Below are 21,892 nucleotides of genomic sequence, written 5' to 3' on the forward strand. Positions count from 1 at the left end.
ATGGCACCTTCGAATCGGGTTTGGATGGTTCTGTTTTTTAAGAATGCCCTGATCCAGCTGTACATTTTTCCATGGATGCCCATTTTTTTCATCTTCAAAAATAGACCTTTTCTCCACACTCCAACATAGGCTTGCTGCAAATCTATAAATACTGCTGTAGTGTGCTTGTTTTCATGAAACCCTTCTACTGTGTCCTGGAGTGAGCAAGTACTTTCTAGCCACCAATAAAGTCGGTTATTGATCATTTTTTCTGCGTATATTGACATACATGCACTACGTAAAACAGCAGGGTTTCTCTACAAGGCTTTTGTAAGAGAGGATTTGAACCTCTCAAAAGGGCGATGATGATAACGAAGTTTATAATGATTACATTAAAAATTACTATTTTTAATATTACTTAAAACAATTTTAGGTACCACAATAGAAAAAAACAAAACCATTTTTATTTTCAGAATTTAAAAAGATTACTTGAAAATGGCAATGCCTCCTCCTGTACCCCCTGGGAAACGCAAAGAAATTTACAAATATGAGGCACCATGGACAGTGTATAGTATGAACTGGAGTGTGCGCCCTGATAAGCGGTTTCGTTTAGCTCTTGGAAGCTTTGTTGAGGAATATAATAATAAGGTACTGGTTTCATTATTTATCTTTCAATATTTTTTTACCTGTAAACTGTAGTTTCATTTTTTTTTAGAAATAATATAAATATAACTTATGAACACTTTGAAAATTGTTTGATTTTTTTTAGGTGCAAATAGTCAGTTTGGATGAGGAAACATCAGATTTCACAGCAAAAAGCACATTTGATCACCCATACCCAACCACAAAAATAATGTGGATACCTGATTCTGTGAGTTATTTTTTTAATAAAAAAAAAAATTTCACCTTCCTGAATATTAAATTAAAACTATATAAATCTACCTCAGTGGCTGAGTGGTAAAGCATTTGGCTTCTGAACCGAGGGTCATGGGTTCAAATCCTGGTGAAAATGAGATTTTTAATATCTTATCTTATATAATACAGACGTTACTTAAAAAAAGAAGATGATTACGTCCTACGCGTCATGCATTTAGTCATGCATATTAACCAGTTAAACCAATGACTTAAATTCTGCCAAGTCACTGGTTTTCCTGGCTAGCTCAGGCAACCCATTCCATGCTCTAATAGCACTAGGGAAGAAGGAGTATTTGTACAAATTTGTCCTAGCATATGGAACGAGGAATGTGCCTTTATCTTTGTGTCTTTCAGAGTATTTTATTAAATTTTGTTTTTGTATTTGAAGATTATGGTTCAGTGTTTTATGTATAATTGCTACTTTACTTTTGAGTCTTCTGTCCTGAAGGCTTTCTAAATTTAGTGATTTTACTAAAGGTGTTACCCTAGTCAAATGTGAATATTTTTTTGTTATGAATCTCACTGCTCTATTATGTGTCTGTTCCAGTTTCTTAATGTTTTCTTGAGTTGAGGGGTCCCAAATGGAGGAGGCATATTCTATTTCGAGATCTTTAAGGCCCCTCTAATGGGTACCTGACATTAGTTTGGGAAAAGTAAAGGCTGTTTGTCATTGTGCTGGCCACATGACACCCTGGTTATTCATTTTCCACAGAAATAGATAACCTTTACATCATCTGCCCTGTAGATAAAAAGGTCTGAAAGGGAAACTACTTTTTTTTTTTTATTGTGCAATAAAAAAAAAGATAAGTAATAAAAATTAATTTTTTTTTTAATAAAAGAAAGGAGTGTTTCCTGATTTACTTGCTACATCTGGTGATTATTTAAGAGTCTGGAGGGTTGGTGATTCAGAAACTCGCCTCGAATGTCTTCTAAATAACGTAAGTTCCTTTTTATTTAGGAGTATTAAAAAAAAAATTTTCTATTGAATATTTGTTTTCTTTTGTGTTGTTGTTGCTCAATTTAGAAACTAAAAACATGATTTATAAATATATTTTTTCTAACATTTAAAGCAACTTTATTTTTTAGAATAAAAACTCTGACTTCTGTGCCCCGCTGACATCATTTGATTGGAATGAAGTTGATGCTAATCTCCTTGGCACCTCCAGCATAGATACAACATGTACTATATGGGGTTTAGAGGTGTGAATTATCTTTTCATTTTTCTTTTATCTGAAATTATTTCATTTAACTATAAATGTGTTATTTTTAGTTATGGAACTGTTTGAAGTTTTTCAGATAAAATTGTATGCTAAAAACTCAACTAATTTATTTTATGCAGAAAACTATTAAGATTGCAAAATTTTTTATCATTAAAAACTGTGATGGCTTTAATTTTAATGGATTTTATGTTATTAAATGTTGACCTTAAACTCAATTTAATTTTTATTATCACAAACTTCATAGAAACTGCTAAAATTCATTTCATGTCATTTTCTGTAATTTCTTGTACATCTTATTACATTATGTATTTAGTATTAAAGTTAAAAGAAAAGTTGTTTGCAATTTAGGTAGTTTTACAAGTAATGAGAAGCCCTTTCATGAGCTAGACTGCTTACTATGCAACTATTTTTCTGTATCCAAACTGTTCTGTTCAGAGACAACAGCATGTAGCTGTATGAGTCCTCTGTATAGTGCTGTTTAAAAACCTTGCCTTTAACCATGTATTAGCTATGAAGCCACCAGCAGGAAGGAGAAAAAATGCTATCAAGGCCATTTTCCATTCTTTTGATAGAAATTAAATGATTCACAGAATTAGGATAAGATAAGATAACATCAAATGGAAATTCAGTTTGACTACAATTGACAACCTCGGCATAACTACTGTTCAATAATAATATAGATGAAAAATACGAACAATATTCACACACGAAACACATACACACTCACAACCAGCACTTTATGAATTAGACTTCTATGTACTTCTCAATGATGACAGATGGTCTTCTAACACTCTGACCAAAAGTGGGATAAATAAGCAAAATAAATTAAAAAAAAAACACAACTTTTTTAAAAAACAAAGCTTATATAAGGGTCAGAACACCTAAAATCAGGGCCATATATCTTAAGACTGCTGGAAGCATCTCTAAATAAAACAAAATTCATTAATTACTCTATTTGATTAATTTTTTTATTGATTCATGTTTTGTCATGGTCTATGAATAATTATGCAAAATTTTAACTTGATCCTATAAAGGGAAGTGGAAGAAAAAATGAGTATAAAATGTTATAAAGGGAATAACTGTATATGTATATATATATATATACAGCTATATATCTAAAATGGTAGCATTTATTCTCCCTATTCGATACTAAACAAAACAATTAATTACTAATAATTAATTTACTAATTGATTAATTTTTTTTTATTGATTCTTTTTTTTTGTCAGGTTCAATAAATAATTGTGTAAAGTTTCAACTTTATCTAAGAATGGGTGTGGGAGAAGTAACATGTACACACTTTTTACCAGACAGAGTGAGTTGATATAAGCTTTGTAAAAAGGAATTGGAATCTTCCGTACATTAATGGTTTTCGTGCATTTTTTAGCCAGAATTACTTTTCTAAAAATACTCATATCTTGCCAAAACATCTTCATTGAAGTGTTAGCTAATGTTAAGTGGGCGGATATGGTAATGCCAAAGAAATAGTTCAAGAATTTAATAAGAAACCAAGTCTATATCTCAACTGTCTCTGAGTCAACAATAAACCATTTTGGTCTCTTTTATTGACAGTTGTTTTAGGACTAATTATTTTGATATTCCTTTTTGCATTGTGTTCATGCAATGGGGCTTACACATAAATAATATTATTCACTGCTGATTTGCCATCATAAGCCCATTCATTACCCTAGTGGGTACTCGGGTAGACTTAATTAACATCTTGTTTATAGTAACTTTTCCAACTTTCTCTCTTAGACTGGACAGATAGTTGGTAGAGTCAACGTAGTGTCTGGTCATGTCAAAACTCAGCTTATTGCACATGATAAGGAAGTCTATGACATTGCTTTTAGTCGAGCTGGTGGAGGGAGAGACATGTTTGCTAGTGTTGGTTTGTATCACACTCCAATTTATTTATATTTTCACTATTTGAAAAAGCTTAAAAAACCTCCAGACTCGTAAAAATATATTGGATTATATAAACTATAAATGTCCTACATCCTTAAGAAAAAAAAATCATGCTCATCCATTGCTAAGACCTTATTATCTGAAAGGACAGCAACATAACTTCCTGGCAGTTGCCATGTGTACATTCTACAGAAAGAATACTTATTCACAATGTTTTTAAAATAGTGCTATCAGTTTTCCATATTTACAGGGTCATTTTGCTGTAAATACTCTGAAATGCAGCCAAATAGACCCCCTGCAGAAAACTGTTTTGTCTGCATGAGATGTGGCAAAACATGTAGGTCATAACTGGGTTTGCATGGCGAAGTACTGCACCCATTCCTAATATTTGGAATTGAAGACAATGCCTTACTATTATTATTAGAATTGTATGAATATTCATTGAATATAGTGAAAAAAAAAAACAAATAATTTTTATCCCCCCTTCCTTTTTTTTTTTGGGAAACAAATGTTATTGCTGTATTGATGTCCAATGTCTTAACTGAATTCTACTATCTGAATATGTCTGTTACTTCTGATTATATACCGTAATTGAAACTAATTTATACTCGTATTCCAAACCCGCTCTTTTAAGAAAAATGTCTGGCTATCCCTAAGTATAACATTTAGAGTAAGAAACCATAGAAATTGTATTCATTTGTCTGAATATTTTAGTTTCAATAGACTCTAATATCCATCAGATATCTTCTTCATCCTTCATCAGGAACATGATTTGAAAATTATTTTTTTCTGTATTGTTAATGTGTATTCACAGCTAACCCTTGAATCTAAGGTACATCCACATATCATCTTTTCCTCTATCCTTTAGTGCAAAACATTTTTGATTTAGTAATGTTTTAAAATCAGTTGTATGAATATACAGTTTTATCTTTTAGGAGCTGATGGTTCAGTCAGAATGTTTGACCTGCGTCACCTAGAACATTCCACAATCATTTATGAAGATCAGCAGCATGTGCCATTGTTGAGGCTGGCTTGGAACAAACAGGATCCTAATTATCTGGCCACTATGGCCCTAGATGCTCTTGAGGTGTGTGAATATTTCATTTTCTTTCAATAGCCAAATCTGATAAATTCTGAGACCACAAAAAAAACTTTAAAAAAAAATATATTATGATTGAAATAATTTACTGGGAAATTATTCCTTACAAAAATATAACAATAAAATATTTGTATAAATATTTCTAGGAAACTTAGAAGTTTGTTGTAATGTATAAAAATTTTTTTTTTTTACTTTTATTTCATTGTACTTTCTTACATGCATTTTAATTTTCAGGTTATAATCTTAGATGTCAGAGTACCTTGCACACCAGTAGCAAGATTGGCTAATCACAGAGCTTGTGTCAATGGGATAGGGTGGGCACCTCATTCAAGCTGTCATATTTGCACAGCAGGTGATTTTTTAAATGAATTTCTGTGCTTTATATCAGTGTTAGGAATATCTCTATCTGTGTAGGTTGACTCACCATTAGAGTAGACAAAATTATGTTTACATGTGATGTTAATGTTTCACATATATGTTACTCTTAGCAGCATATAAAACATGCCTCTTATTAAATACAGAATTTCAGTCACTTAATAAAAAAAAAGGCAAATAGAGAGTGGCCTATTGAATTAACATATATGGTAAATGCATTAATAATAATATTGATATTAATAATAATATTAATGAAATCTTTTTGTTTTTCCTACTATGCTATGGTGTAGGGGATGATCATCAGGCATTAATATGGGACATTCAACAGATGCCTCGAGCTATTGAAGATCCTATCTTAGCCTACACAGCAGGGGGAGAAATCAATCAGATACAATGGTCATCTACCCAGCCCGACTGGATCAGTATTTGCTATAATAATTGCATGGAGATATTGAGAGTGTGAATGATTGTATGTCACTGTTCTTATCTGCTAGGTTTATTTAAAAAAAACATTTTAATCGACAGAGCATACAAATGAATTCTTTCATTTGTAAATAGTTTTCTTGCTGCATTATTTATCATCATTTAGATTTCTAATAAAAAAGGATGTACTAAATCTAATGCTTAGAATTTCCAATATATATATATATATATTTATATACATACGGAAAATAACAAAATGAATATATATATATATATATTACAGTAAAATTCGTTTTGTTGCAACAACTGTTTAAAATTACTAATCAACTTATAAATTATATAGAATAAAAAAGTTCCTTTTCAATTTCAAGCAGAAAATTACTTTATAACTGATTAACTTTTTTTCCAGAGTATTATGTGTGTGAGTGTATTATAGTTGCTCTGTACTTGTATATAAACATCAATAATCATTATTCAGTGATGCTATTGTACATATTTCCTAAAAAATAAACAAAATGTGCTCATTCATTTCTGTACATTGACACATATCTCTGTAACAATTTATATTTTTAGTTACTATTTTTCTTTTTCCGTTTTCATGATTATTGCTTCAGTGAATCATCCTGGAACCAAAATTTTGTTGTCTCTTTAAAATGCATTAACAATGTGACACCATCACTTGATTCTCTGTACAGCTATAGCTCTTTGTTCATTGAAATCATTTTAAATCTTGTACATTTTCATTTGTGTCAAAGTGTTGTGAAAATTGTCATGAATACTTCTGCTATTCTTGTTCTGTTTTAGTGTTACATGTTTTCGTAAGTTGCAACTTCTTTTTTTGAAATGCAGTTTTGTATAGTTTTAGAAAATAAAAGTTTTTTCGGTAATAAATTGACTGTTTTAAGGGTTGAAAAAGAATTATGGATCAAATATTTAATACATTAATAGTGAAATAACAAATTTAAAAGCTGTTTCCAAATGAATCACTGAAAAACATCTATCGTGATTTAATTTATTACATTGAAGGAATTTCAAGTATTTGCAATTAGCATGAAAAAATATATGGGGATAGAATTTATGCAACAAAACATTTATTATTGTCAATGGTAGTTGCTTCTAAGGGGGAAAAAAAGACTCATTTCCTTATTTAATATTGGTATGAAATTAAATTCTTAATATTTATAATATAATTTTATTTGTATAAGCTAAAATATCCCTCATTTATAAACAAACTACTGTACACCACTTGTTCATATTGTTAGCTTACAATGTCGCTTGAAATCACTACTGCAAATTTGTACTATTATAAAAATAATAAACAAATCATGCTGTTATTTAGAACTTAAAATTTGGTGTTAGCCAGAAAGAAAATACTTTATTAAATTGTTAAAAAAAATCTTTTAAGACTTGAAATTTGTTTACTGATCTCATACTGGGCCATTTTTTTCTTCTTACACTTTGCAGCCAATATTTGAAAAACTGTATTCACTTGTTTGTTACAGAAAAATAAAAATATTTATCAGCATTTATTTTATTAGTGTTGATATTATTTCAATAAAATGGGTCCATGTTTAATTCAAGGAAAATGTCCAGGTTATTGAAAATAAAAATTATTGCATAAGTTTAATGACATTGGTCTTTCTATTCATTTATATTGTCAAGTGTCTAGAAAAGTGTCAACAATGATATTTTATCAGTCATTCAGTAGTAATGAAAGCTAAGTGTATATTGTCCATTTAGGATTTGCTTATATGTATCAATTTTTTTTTGTGTATAATATATTTGTCAAACCTGCAAGATGTTTAAATAAAATAAACTCTCAATGGATCAAACATTATCTTAAACTCTATCATTGTATGGAAACACTTCATTGTTAAATCATTATAATATAAGCTAAAAAAAATAGTAATAAATTTTAAAGGCTAACATTTTATGCTTGTTATAGATTGCTACCTCTTATATGTAAACTATAGCGCTGGAGAAAAAAATGAAATCTGGAAGATGACATCAATAATGTCAAAAATCAAAATATGCTTTTAAAGTTTCATCTTTAGAAAAAAAAGATCATGTGAAAAAGAATAATTTTAACATCATGTATATAAAAATGTTCACATATAAATTTAAACTTAGAGCTGTTGATCTAAACATGCAGATTTAGGTATGATAGTAACAGAATATTGACCAGTTTCATTATAATTGTTGAATTTATTTTTTTTATCTAAAGCTAAATTTTTAAAAATTTTCTTTTACATATTTTTTTTATTGTTTTATTAGATGTAGACATAGATCTAGAAAATCTATTACTTTTGTTGGTAATAAAGAACAAATAGATTTAGTATGTCTCTAAAATAAATTAATTAAAAAATAAATTTTCTACCAAGAAAAGAAAGATCTATGTAAAAATTCATCAAGATATAAGAGTGCACTCCCCTAGACAACTATGGCAAGATGGCGACGCCCATAAAATTTTACAAACAAATGAACAATAATTAAACATTTATAAATTACTAGTTTAGATCTAGATTAGGTTAAAAGATATATGATATAGATCTAGTCTAGAAACTATATCAACACTAGATAGGAAATGGAGGACAATCTGAAAAAGATTTTTCAGAAAAAGATCTATGATATTATCTCTCACAAATATGGAATTTTAATGTTGCTCGCTGGAGCATTTTTAATAACGCTTTCGGCTATTCATTTTGGAGAGGTATAGATCTAGATCTACTAATCAATACTAGATTTATTGTATTTAGATCTAATATGATTTACATCTAGACTTTAGTTTTCAATTTTAGTATTGACTAGCTATGCTGGCTATAGGGGGGGGGGAATTAAGGAAATTATTTTATGCTACTAAGTAGTACTACTAGATTACTAGATCTAGAATCTAGATCTACTACTCTACTACTTAGTAACTAGTTACACTTAGTACTACTACTAGATAGAATCTAGAATTTGAGTAGAATATAGATCTAGAAAATCTAGATCTATCATTAATCATACAACTATGGCTATGGGCACTATTAGTGACTATTAGAGATGCTATTTGCTATGCATTCATTTTAATATTTTCTCATTCAATATCATTCAATGATTGGCCTGGGCTGGGTGATTGGCCATACTGCACCTCACTTCATACTGCCATACTAATTTCTATTAAATAGAAACTTTAAACTTATTATGTGGTCTAAATCTAGTTTTAAATTTTGCATGAAATCAAGTATTAAGAGTGGCCTGGGCTGGGTGATTGGCCATACTGCACCTCACTTCATACTGCCATACTAATTTCTATTAAATAGAAACTTTAAACTTATCATGTGGTCTAAATCTAGTTTTAAATTTTGCATGAAATCAAGTACTAAGAGTGTAAACCAAAATCTATTCTAAAGGGTTACCTCATGTCAGATAAAACTAAAAGGAGAACATGCCCTTCTTTTTTGGTTGTTTATTCTCCATCCAGCAGGCTTTGGCCTAAAGTATGAATACGAAACTTAAAGTTTTATAGCCATTCCTCTGTCTTCAAATATACTTTGTCTTGTTTTGTGTGTGTTTGTGCATTTTGTAAAAAAACAAAAAAAAGGCATTTTTGTTGTCTTTTGGTGTGCAGGTATCTGGCAAATCTGGTAACTCTATTTATATTGTTTGTGTGGGTGATGTTGGGGAAGGCATTGAGAGACAGTTAAGTAATAAGAGAACGGTTCAGTTGATTACAACCTCATCAGCTGAAGATCTAGTTCAGAGGTGCTCAAACCTTTTTGACCTAGGGACCCCCTTAAATAGTCAAAACTAACCCACAGACCCCTAAGTAAAAATCTATGTAAATGCAGAGATAGAATAGTATATAGCTAAAAATGTAAAAAACAAATTGTTGAAGGAATCTTTATTGAGATTATAACTTTTATTTTAAAATAAAATGTTACAAAATTAGATCAGGTTGATAACATTGTATGAGTGTATTTATGGCCAGCTCAATGTTTGTACCAAATAAGAAGATGGAAAAGCATTTGACAACTTATGTACAATGACCCAAAATTGGAATCTGTTTTTGTAATAAGAATTTCTGGTATCCTTGCTCAGACATTGGTTAAAGTTCCTTGTTTGTGGATATTTAAAAAATCTGCTCCTGTATTAGTACGGATTCATCTATGATAGGGACAACAGTTTGAGTACCACTGATCTAGTTGATTTAGGTGTGGTATAGGTATAGGTAAAGGCCATGTTAGTTTATTTTACATGTTTTCGTTGTTCCTTTAGTTTCTGAAGATAAATACATCCTAGCCTGGGACCTTCGAGACCACCAAATGACAGTGCAGATCAAATACCACACAACTATGCAACCATATCAGAAAAAAAATGGCTGAAAATAAAACACATATAATATACAAGACGATTTTAATTCTTTTTTAAAAATATTCAATGAACTCAGATTCAATTATAAATTGTTAATATCCAATGGGTGAGAACTAAATTAAACCATTACACTTATAGACTCCAGTAAAAATGATGTCACTTTCTTCAGATGTGCGGATTTTATGTTAAGCATATAAATTACTTTTCATTAGTTTTCATATATATATATATATATATATATGTATATTAAGGTCGTTCCCTTTAAAAACCAATTACGGTAAAATTCACCCAGATATCCCTTTTTCTCTCTCCCCTCTCCCTCCCAACTCCCACATTTTCTCAACTAGTCCAGATAAGTGTGATTATAAGTAATATGATCATAGCATATTGAGAAAGCTAAAAGCATGAGATAGCGCTAAACAAAAACAATTGTTAAAAATATTTCTAATTGCACAGATCGATGTTAGTCTAGATCTATTACAAATTTAATTACATGATACCGTTACACTTCATATATAATTTTTTTTTTTTTTTTTTTAAAGTATTTTTTAACGTTTTTCTTCTTAGTAGTATTAATTTCCCACCACTCTTTCATCCCCTGAATTAATAATAATCTTTTATTTAGAATAAGCTAAAAACATTGTTGGTATTCATACAATGTTTTGTACTTCATTGCTACACACTGCCATCATTGTTAATGAATTTGGCACTTGACATGCATATATATTGAAGATGGAATGAGAGAAAATGCTTCTAGAGCTTTTCATATGCAAACCATAGTACATTATATATGATTTGGTATCAAACCATAGTATATTATATATGGTTTGGTATCAAACCATAGTGCATTATATATGGTTTGGTATTAAACCATCTCTTATAGTACATTATATATGGTTTGGTATCTAACCATAGTACATTACATATATGGTTTGGTATCAAACCAAAGTGCATAATATATGGTTTGGTATCAAACCATAGTGCATAATATATGGTTTGGTATCAAACCATAGTATATTATATATGGTTTGGTATCAAACCATAGTGCATTATATATGGTTTGGTATTAAACCATCTCTTATAGTACATTATATATGGTTTGGTATCTAACCATAGTACATTACATATATGGTTTGGTATCTAACCATAGTACATTACATATAATATATGGTTTGGTACATGGCACTTAATATGGTAGCAAACCACCAATTTGTTTGGGTTCTATTACATTCTTAATTTTCGCAAGCTTCCTCTACAATTCTTTGAAGGATATTTCAGCTTAAGACTCAGATTATTGCACTTCACAAACTTTGAAAATATTATAAGCAATTTTTAAAATGGTATTTAATATATTTATAGTTAAACCACTTCTAAAGACCTTTTTTTTCTAAAATAAACTGCAAAATTCTTTATTAATGAATTTTTTCTTTATTTGACCATTTATCTCAGTCACTGGTCATTCTAATATTTATCAGTCTGACGTTATGTTAAGACAATCTGGTCAGTTTTGGTAAATTTAAGTATTATCTACTATTATTTTCATGGGTAATTATTTCATAAGAAATGAATTTAGTATCTCCATATATAATTGTTGATGTATTGTTCCTATTTTAGTTTTGAATGTAAATACATACACTTCTACTTTATAGGCTTGGTTGGAATGGAGTCATGAGAAATATGAAGCTGTTTTCAATTCATTCAGTGATAATATTGCAGGAAGATCATTCAGAGAAAGGTGAGTTAGTATTTTAAAAGTACAGGGTACTTAAAGGATTTATATTTGCTACTTATGAAAGATATTTAAATTTAAATAAAACTGCATTAAATGTTTTGTACATAGCATGTGGGAAATAATTTTTTTATATTGTTGAGCACTTTTTTTAGTTTCAAAATGAATCATCCATTTTATGAAGTAGGAAAATAGTTTTTAAATTAACAAACAAACCATACCAACCATACCAACAGATTGTCTGCACCCCTGCCTATTGATGTTGTGTATACATGGGTAAATGGGACTGACCCTGATCTCACGAGGCAGCTAGAACTGGTCAAAATCTCACTGGAAGAAGAATTGAATGTGACAAGGTAAATAGTTTTTGGAGGGGGGGGGGGGCGGGGGGATGTCATTGTTTTCTGGCATGAAAAAAAAATTGTTTCAACTAACACTGTTGTGTTTGGGCAGCTATCATATCATCTGTATTACACTGATTTAAAACTTTGAATGTTCAATATGTATAGAAATCAATACACCCTATGGATGTGCATGTCAAACAGTTACCCAATTTCACTGAATCTTTTTTAACTTGAGTAGTTGTTTTTCTTTAAATTTAAAACAATGTGCACTAAGAAATTTTTCTCATATTTTTTAAATGTTTATCTTTGCTTTCCAAAGTTTTTTTTTTTATACATGCAAAGATGAGAGAGTGGGGCATCAGAAAATGTTACACAAATAGTGATGTGAAAAGAAGGAAACTTAAAACAAATTAATAACAACCCACAAAAAAAAAAGGAATGCATTTTAGTCTCTGAGAAATAAAAAAAACCCAGTGAATGCAGTCAGTTTTTAAATAAAACATTTTGTAAGTTTATTTGTTTACAAAACTCATTCCCCCCTTTTTTTCTGGTTGTTTCCCCACTACTTCTTCCCACAATCCCATTCCCCACTGCTTCTTTCCACTATCCCATTCCCCACTGCTTCTTCCCACAATCCCATTTCCCACTGCTTCTTTCCACAATCCCATTCCCCACTTCTTCTACCCACGATCCCACAGTTTTTCATTAAAGTGTCAATCCAGAGCTTCTAAACATCCCTGTTAGTTCGTTGTATGCTCTTTGAATAACTTGGTGCAATGTTCAACTTTCTCCAGAAAACAAAGAAAGGAGAGGTAAGGTTCCAGTCAGTTTATATGGGTCAGTGCTTGTCACAGACAAAATCAATAAGCTTATATCAGTATTTCTTAACTTCATTGATTTCATTGTCTGAAGAAGTTTAGAATGATAAAGGCAGAAAATAGTTTTTTTTTTTTTTTTGTGCCTTGATTTTAAAGTTTTATATTTTTTTATTGCTTTTTTTTTTAATTTTTAAATTTTATTTAAAGTAATTTTTTTGTTTTTATTTAAATAAATTGAGTTTTGATTTGTTTTAGATATAAAACACTTTATATGAATATATATAAAACACTTTATATGAATATATATTATAAAATTAATTTTTATCCTCAAATTTTTCTTGATATTAGGCTTTGATTATTAATCTCATAAATTGAGAAACTTACTTAAAAACATATGTTCTAAATTTTAGAAACCTCAAGTATCTTTGGCTTTTAAAAAGTGGCACAACATGTCTTCGTATATTAAAATAGCTATTTATCTTCAGTCTTTGTCCAGTGACTAGTTTTATCTAACAGTATCTGACAGTATAAAAATGTTATTTTTCTACACTTTAAAGTTGGCATTTATAAGTTTGGGAATAAGTTTATAGTGACATTTAAACGTTGTGCAATTGATTTTATATCATCCTCATTTGTTAATGTCTGATGTCATTAGGAGTCCATTCATGCATTGATTTATTTCTATTGTTGTTTTTTAATTTAATAATTGACAAATGTTCTTTCAGTTAACTATGCATAGTGATGGGCAAAAGTTAACTAAAAAGTTAGAAACTTTTAGCTTGAACTAGAAAAATTTAATTAAGGCCAAAGTTTAACTAAAAATTTTTTTAGTTAAAATCATAGTTTGACCATTTTTTTTTAGTTTTAAACTAAAAAGTTCAAATAAAATGTGTAAAACTTTTCAACAAGAGGCAGGGGTTGAAAAGCACATCCCTGTTTTCTGATAATGTAGGCCTACACAATATCAACAACAGTGTTGATTATAAAATAAAAATGCAATTAACAACTATTTAGTCATAGTCTGCATTTGAAGAGGGATTGGTTAAGTATGATGGTGGTTGTTCAGTATTTTTTTAAAGTCACATGGTGGTGTTTAATTTCTGTTCGTTTATAGTGGGAATCTGATAAGCGTGTTAGGTCAATATTTAGTGATTTTAATCAATTCATTTGTGGTAAACAATAATCTATTAACTGCAGGAACATCAAGTAGACACTTTTTATAGCTTAAATCCTAGATGAAGCAGAAGCATTTAATAGATAATAGTCTTTATTGGACCTATTATTGAGATCTAGGTCTAAATCATAAGTTAGGCCTATGTAGATAAGAGCATTAGGATAAAACAAAATTAATTCACATACCTGTCCAAAAAAGTAAATAGACTTTCTGTCCAACTGATTTTAACAGCCTTTCAGATAGACATATACATCTAGGCCTAGTATACTGTAGTGTGTAGTCAATGATGACAAGATATATTGTATTTTTTCCCTTTCAATAATGTTTGTTGTATGTTGAGTGGTCAGGCAAGAAAATAATACATTTGTCTTATTAGTCAAGAATGTACAAAGATCTACCTTTACACTAAAATAGTTACCCCTCCTCCCTGCCCATAAGTAAATAGGTTTTTTTGTGTCAATCTAGTCATGCATGATAATCATTGACTTAAACCCTGCTATTGTCAAGCATATGTACGTAGATCTATCTTTACACTAAAATAGCCTTGTTACACATGTCCAATTTTCATAAAACTCAAGGAATTTTGTTTTTATTTCTTTAGTTAAGATCTAAATGTGAAATTCTAGATCTATTTCTTTTATGAGTTTTTAAACTTTACCGGTACTTTAAGATTTTCTGTTATATAATAATATAATATTATGTAATAGTGGCCTTTTTTTCTAAAGGTTTTAATTCAAGGCAAAAATACAAACACGACACATATTTATTCAGACATCTTTTTTTTTAATTTTGTGTGTGTGTTTATGAAGAAACATCTCCCCTTAACTGACTTTATTATGGAGAAAGGTTTCAACAATGTCGAATGATAAGCTAGGTCTAGATCAACCCCCCCCCCCTTCCAAAAAAAAAACAAAAAAAAAACAGTTGTTTAAGTTTAATTAATTTTATTTAGTTTAGTTTAACTATCTTTTGAAATTGGTGATAAACTTTTAGTTAAACTTCTTTATTTTAGTTAAAACTTAGTTTTAATTTAACTTTTTAAATTTAGTTTAGTTTGCATCACTATAATTATGCACATTACATATTTGTGATAATGTAGTCATTTTTGTTAATTTATCTATATTAAATGATTTTATGCATTTACTATATTAATGCATCTTCAACTTATAAAAATGGCAAACCTTATATTGAAATGAAAAGATATGCATGCCTTTCAGAAGAAGGGTGCTTTGAATGTGAAGCAGAAGTCCCATGATTCCTTGAGAATATTTCTTTTATCAACCAATATAAACGTCAGCACATCATGACCTTGGGGATCTTAGGGCACAAGTTGAAATTTGATCTGTTTCTTGGCAAACAAGAGTTTATGAGGCCTATATATTTATTTTTCCCATCAAATGTTGGCTGCATATTTCAAACATTATAGCAGGTCACATTAAAAGTGCACTGTTGGTAATGATCTGCACAGTGTTCTATATCTCATCTTCTCCACGAAGTTTCTCTTTCCCTAGATTGTGCCATCTGATAAAAGTACAAGCTTATCTTGTCTATATGTGAACATTCTATAATTGTGCTATTTACACCAGTTTGTTTGTAAAATGTAAAAGCTGTTCATTCACTGACCACATACCAGATACTGAAATCCTACAGTTGTCTATCATGAACAGTATCCATGCCACAGTAAAAAGGTCCCAATTTTGTTGGGCGGACATGTAGTCACATGCCTGACAATCACCTTCCCAAACAACTTCTGTACATGGAGCTGTGTGCAGGAAAGTGCTCCCAAGGGGGGTTAATACAAGCACTATAAAGACACCCTCAAGAGTTCCTTCAAGGAATGTGGCTGGGAAGCACTTGATCTCAATCACCCCTCATGGTGTAAAGCTGTGAGTGTTGGATTCACAAGATATGAAGCAAGGAGAGTGGCCAGCTGGAAAGAGCGTCAAACCAACAAAAGGCTGAGAGAAGAATCAGGCCTATCTGCAATTGACCAAACCTACCCATGCCATGTATGCCAGACTTTCAAAACAAGGATTGGACTTTACAATCATCTTCCTGTTCATAGGAAATGAGGCATGTGCTATCTTCAACCATGAAGGAAAAGCTATATATCAACTTCACAATGCAGTGTCATGGTGTTAAAAAACATGCAGTGGACATGTGCACTTGTCGCTGATGGTAACAGAGTGTGCATGATAAAGTTACTTATTAGGGAATAGATTGAATTGTTATCATTAGACATGTTTCATGCTTGGCTGTTAAGCTAGCCTGTTCTCTAACATTGATACTTGGTTACACCTGTAATAGTTGTAGTAGCAAGACTTTGCAATAGAAGCAAACAGAAATACTGTTAACAATATAAACATGTATGCAATCAAACCGCTTCTTCATTCAACCACATGGGATTTTTTTAAAAATCATTTTTATTTATCAGTAGCTATTAGTACTCTGCTGATGGTCTGGTGTTAACATTCACACTTTGTCAAAATTCTACTGCATCTAAACTTGTTTCTATGAAATCAATTTTTTGAAGGCTGACCACATATTTTCTTAATGTGTGCTGGGAGATTATTTCAGGCAACATCTGCGTTTTTCTTGTATTAAGGATTGAAGATAGAAAGATATTGACCCAGCAAGTGCTCTTTTTCTTAAGAAGTTTACTGTGTGCTTTGCCATACATATAATATAATAATTTTAAAAAAATAAAAAAAGTACCTACCTTTCAGAATAGCTTACAAAATATCATTAATTGTTTTTTTCCAAAAAGACATTTTTTTTTAGTTAAAATAATATTTCTGAATATTTTGTGATATGTACATTTCTTCTTCACTTTCTGGTCTTATGTTTTAAAAAAGTAGCTAGTGAAAATGTTTTTAAAATTAACTGACACTTGAGATACTGTTTGACATTTCATTGAGAATTTTCATTGAAAATCTCAGTTTGGAAAAATGATGACAATCAACAAACACACTCTTAGGCAGAACTAGTTTAAACATTGTGTTTTAGTCTTGTATAGGAAACACCTTCTGTGCTTTTAATGGTGTTGTGCATTGCCTACTAATGACAGTATTATTGTTGTCATTTTTTAAAATCTATGCAGGACATCTTGAAATAGATATTCTATCCAATTCAAGTGATAATGTGTAGGTATTTCAAGGAAGTATGTTGCCTTCCTTTTTAGTCATTGATATTCCTTCCTACTTGAATTTCAAGGAACTTTTCCACTTCCTCCTTCTTTCACTGTTTTCTTGTGTTCACAAGGGGAGGCTACAGTGTGGAGGAAAAAAGAATTTGAGCTAAATTGCTGCTCCCTTGCATCATTAAGCCCTCATTTGACTTTACCATCTTGTGTAACATGTGATGGAATAACTCAGACTTGTGCATCATGTGATGGAATAGCTCAGGCTTGTGTGTCATGTGATGGAATAGCTGAGACTTGTGTAACATGTGATGGAATAACTCAGACTTGTGTGTCATGTGATGGAATAGCTGAGACTTGTGTGTCATGTGATGGAATAGATCAGACTTGTGTGTCATGTGATGGAATAGCTGAGACTTATGTCATGTGATGGAATAGCTGAGACTTGTGTGTCATGTTATGGAATAGCTGAGACTTGTATGTCATGTAATGAAATAGCTGAGACTTGTGTGTCATGTAATGAAATAGCTGAGACTTGTGTCATGTGATGGAATAGCTGAGGCTTGTATGTCATGTGATGGAATAGCTGAGACTTGCATCATGTAATGAAGTAGCTGAGACTTGTGTCAAGTAATGAAATAGTTGAGACTTGTGTCATGTAATGAAATAGCTGAGACTTGTGTCATGTAATGAAATAGTTGAGACTTGTGTCATGTAATGAAATAGCTGAGACTTCTTGTGTGTCATGTGGTGGAATAGCTGAGACTTGTATGTCATGTGATGGTATGGCTCAGACTTGTGTGTCATGTGATGGAATAGCTGAGACTTATGTCATGTGATGGTAAAGCTGAGACTTTTGTCATGTAATGAAATAGCTGAGACTTGTGTGTCATGTAATGAAATAGCTGAGACTTGTGTCATGTGATGGAATAGCTGAGACTTGTATGTCATGTGATGGAATAGCTGAGGCTTGTGTGTCATGTGATGGAATAGCTGAGACTTATTGCATGTTATGGAATAGCTGAGACTTGCATCATGTAATGAAGTAGCTGAGACTTGTGTGTCATGTGGTGGAATAGCTGAGACTTGTGTCATGTGATGGAATAGCTGAGACTTGTGTCATGTGATGGAATAGCTGAGACTTGTGTGTCATGTGATGGAATAGCTCAGACTTGTGTGTCATGTGATGGAATAGCTGAGACTTGTGTGTTATTTGATGGTATAGCTCAGACTTATTGCATGTTATGGAATAGCTGAGACTTGCATCATGTAATGAAGTAGCTGAGACTTGTGTGTCATGTGGTGGAATAGCTGAGACTTGTGTGTCATGTGATGGAATAGCTGAGACTTGTGTCATGTGATGGAATAGCTGAGACTTGTGTGCCATGTGATGGAATAGCTGAGACTTGTGTGTCATGTGATGGAATAGCTGAGACTTGTGTCATGTAATAAAATAGCTGAGACTTGTGTGTAATGTGATGGAATAGCTGAGGCTTGTGTGTCATGTGATGGAATAGCTGAGACTTATTGCATGTTATGGAATAGCTGAGACTTGTGTGTCATGTGATGGAATAGCTGAGACTTGTGTCATGTAATAAAATAGCTGAGGCTTGTGTGTCATGTGATGGAATAGCTGAGACTTGTGTGTCATGTGATGGAATAGCTGAGACTTATTGCATGTTATGGAATAGCTGAGACTTGCATCATGTAATGAAGTAGCTGAGACTTGTGTGTCATGTGATGGAATAGCTGAGACTTGTGCGTCATGTGATGGAATAGCTGAGACTTGTGTGTCATGTGATGGAATAGCTGAGACTTGTGTCATGTGATGGAATAGCTGAGACTTATGTCATGTAATGAAATAGCTGAGACTTGTGTGTCATGTAATGAAATAGCTGAGAGTTGTGTCATGTGATGGAATAGCTGAGACTTGTATGTCATGTGATGGAATAGCTGAGGCTTGTGTGTCATGTGATGGAATAGCTGAGACTTATTGCATGTTATGGAATAGCTGAGACTTGCATCATGTAATGAAGTAGCTGAGACTTGTGTGTCATGTGGTGGAATAGCTGAGACTTGTGTCTTGTGGTGGAATAGCTGAGACTTGTGTCATGTGATGGAATAGCTGAGACTTGTGCGTCATGTGATGGAATAGCTCAGACTTGTGTGTCATGTGATGGAATAGCTGAGACTTGTGTGTTATTTGATGGTATAGCTCAGACTTGTGTCATGTAATGGAATAGCTGAGACTTATGTCATGTAATGAAATAGCTGAGACTTGTGTGTCATGTAATGAAATAGCTGAGACTTGTGTCATGTGATGGAATAGCTGAGACTTGTATGTCATGTGATGGAATAGCTGAGGCTTGTGTGTCATGTGATGGAATAGCTGAGACTTGTGTGTCATGTAATGAAATAGCTGAGACTTGTGTCATGTGATGGAATAGCTGAGACTTGTATGTCATGTGATGGAATAGCTGAGGCTTGTGTGTCATGTGGTGGAATAGCTGAGACTTGTGTGTCATGTGATGGAATAGCTGAGACTTGTGTGCCATGTGATGGAATAGCTGAGACTTGTGTGTCATGTGATGGAATAGCTGAGACTTGTGTGTCATGTAATGAAATAGCTGAGACTTGTGTCATGTGATGGAATAGCTGAGACTTGTATGTCATGTGATGGAATAACTGAGGCTTGTGTGTCATGTGATGGAATAGCTGAGACTTATTGCATGTTATGGAATAGCTGAGACTTGCATCATGTAATGAAGTAGCTGAGACTTGTGTGTCATGTGGTGGAATAGCTGAGACTTGTGTGTCATGTGATGGAATAGCTGAGACTTGTGTGCCATGTGATGGAGTAGCTGAGACTTGTGTGTCATGTGATGGAATAGCTGAGACTTGTGTCATGTAATAAAATAGCTGAGACTTGTGTGTAATGTGATGGAATAGCTGAGGCTTGTGTGTCATGTGATGGAATAGCTGAGACTTATTGCATGTTATGGAATAGCTGAGACTTGTGTGTCATGTGATGGAATAGCTGAGGCTTGTGTGTCATGTGATGGAATAGCTGAGACTTGTGTGTCATGTGATGGAATAGCTGAGACTTATTGCATGTTATGGAATAGCTGAGACTTGCATCATGTAATGAAGTAGCTGAGACTTGTGTGTCATGTGATGGAATAGCTGAGACTTGTGCGTCATGTGATGGAATAGCTGAGACTTGTGTCATTTAATGAAATACCTGAGACTTGTGTCATGTAATGAAATAGCTGAGACTTGTGTGTTATTTGATGGTATAGCTCAGACTTGTGTCATGTGATGGAATAGCTGAGACTTATGTCATGTGATGGTATAGCTGAGACTTGTGTCATGTAATGAAATAGCTGAGACTTGTGTCATGTGATGGTATAGCTGAGACTTATGTCATGTGATGGAATAGCTGAGACTTATGTCATGTGATGGTATAGCTGAGACTTGTGTCATGTAATGAAATAGCTGAGACTTGTGTCATGTAATGAAATAGCTCAGACTTGTGTCAAGTAATGAAATAGCTGAGACTTGTGTCATGTAATGAAATAGCTCAGACTTTGTGTCATGTAATGAAATAGCTCAGACTTGTGACATCATTTTGCCCTCATTGTACTTCACCATCATGCAAGACATGTGATGGAATAGTAAAAACTTGTGTCATAATTTGATTTTTTATTCCCTGAAAATAGAGTCTGTCTCAGAATTGTGCTCCGCTTATATTTGATAGAAAAAAAGACATATTAAAATACAATTTGATTTTCAGGAATATAATAGTATTTAAAGAAACACTAATTACAATATAAAGACATTACGATCAAAAGCTTTCATTTTGCTTAAAGTAGCTTTTGGATTTTTGGTGGCTGTCTCTTTTTTAGTTCAAGATGTCCTAAACCTCTAACAAAGGTTTTAAGGCATTTATAGAAATATTGTGTTTTTCTGTGCATGTTTCTTTAAATTAGTGTTTCAAAAACATGTCATTGATTAATGCTATAGAAGTATGAGGTAGAGAAGATACATTGTTTTATGGTTATGTCAAAACAATTGTCTTATCACACATCAATATCTGTTGATACAATTCAGAAATATCTCTGGTTCTTTTTTTCTCTACACACTCATTTGTAATGTTTTAAAAAAAAATTCTTTGCTAATATTTTCTTTGTAAATATTACCAATTGCTGGATGTCAGTAGAAACATGATGATGTTTACTTTTAATTTCTAGCTGCAGCAAAAATAAGAAACAGATCCAAGAAATATTTAGGACTACTTTACATGTAGTCAAACATTTAGTTAAACAATGATTTAATTATTTTTTTTTTTTATATAGAAATAATTTTTAAAATATTTTTTGTCATAGAAATGAATTCAATTTTTGTTAATGATTTAATTACTT

General features: G+C 31.8%; 2 protein-coding genes across 3 annotated transcripts in view; both read left to right on the forward strand.

Annotated features, from left to right (window-relative positions):
* LOC106076349 (DDB1- and CUL4-associated factor 7) overlaps positions 1 to 7,541 on the forward strand; it is a 12,746-nt gene extending 5,205 nt beyond the window's left edge. The window contains exons 2-9 of the mRNA XM_056044229.1: positions 453 to 627; positions 749 to 850; positions 1,734 to 1,832; positions 1,981 to 2,094; positions 3,868 to 4,000; positions 4,953 to 5,104; positions 5,351 to 5,468; positions 5,782 to 7,541. Of these exons, the coding sequence (XP_055900204.1) occupies positions 475 to 627; positions 749 to 850; positions 1,734 to 1,832; positions 1,981 to 2,094; positions 3,868 to 4,000; positions 4,953 to 5,104; positions 5,351 to 5,468; positions 5,782 to 5,954 (1,044 nt within the window). The 5' untranslated portion in view covers positions 453 to 474 and the 3' untranslated portion in view covers positions 5,955 to 7,541. The remainder of the gene's footprint in view (positions 1 to 452; positions 628 to 748; positions 851 to 1,733; positions 1,833 to 1,980; positions 2,095 to 3,867; positions 4,001 to 4,952; positions 5,105 to 5,350; positions 5,469 to 5,781) is intronic.
* A 790-nt stretch (positions 7,542 to 8,331) lies between these two features.
* LOC106051917 (N-acetylglucosamine-1-phosphotransferase subunits alpha/beta-like) overlaps positions 8,332 to 21,892 on the forward strand; it is a 36,555-nt gene continuing 22,994 nt past the window's right edge. Inside the window, exons 1-4 of one of the 2 annotated variants that reach the window (XM_056044217.1) lie at positions 8,332 to 8,624; positions 11,917 to 12,002; positions 12,233 to 12,352; positions 13,135 to 13,152. In XM_056044217.1, coding sequence (XP_055900192.1) covers positions 8,499 to 8,624; positions 11,917 to 12,002; positions 12,233 to 12,352; positions 13,135 to 13,152 — 350 coding nt within the window. In that variant the 5' untranslated portion in view covers positions 8,332 to 8,498. The remainder of the gene's footprint in view (positions 8,625 to 11,916; positions 12,003 to 12,232; positions 12,353 to 13,134; positions 13,153 to 21,892) is intronic. The other variant, XM_056044219.1, reaches the window with a different exon arrangement.

This window comes from Biomphalaria glabrata, chromosome 10 (genome assembly GCF_947242115.1).
Source record: "Biomphalaria glabrata chromosome 10, xgBioGlab47.1, whole genome shotgun sequence".
Taxonomy (NCBI): Eukaryota; Metazoa; Mollusca; class Gastropoda; family Planorbidae; genus Biomphalaria; species Biomphalaria glabrata.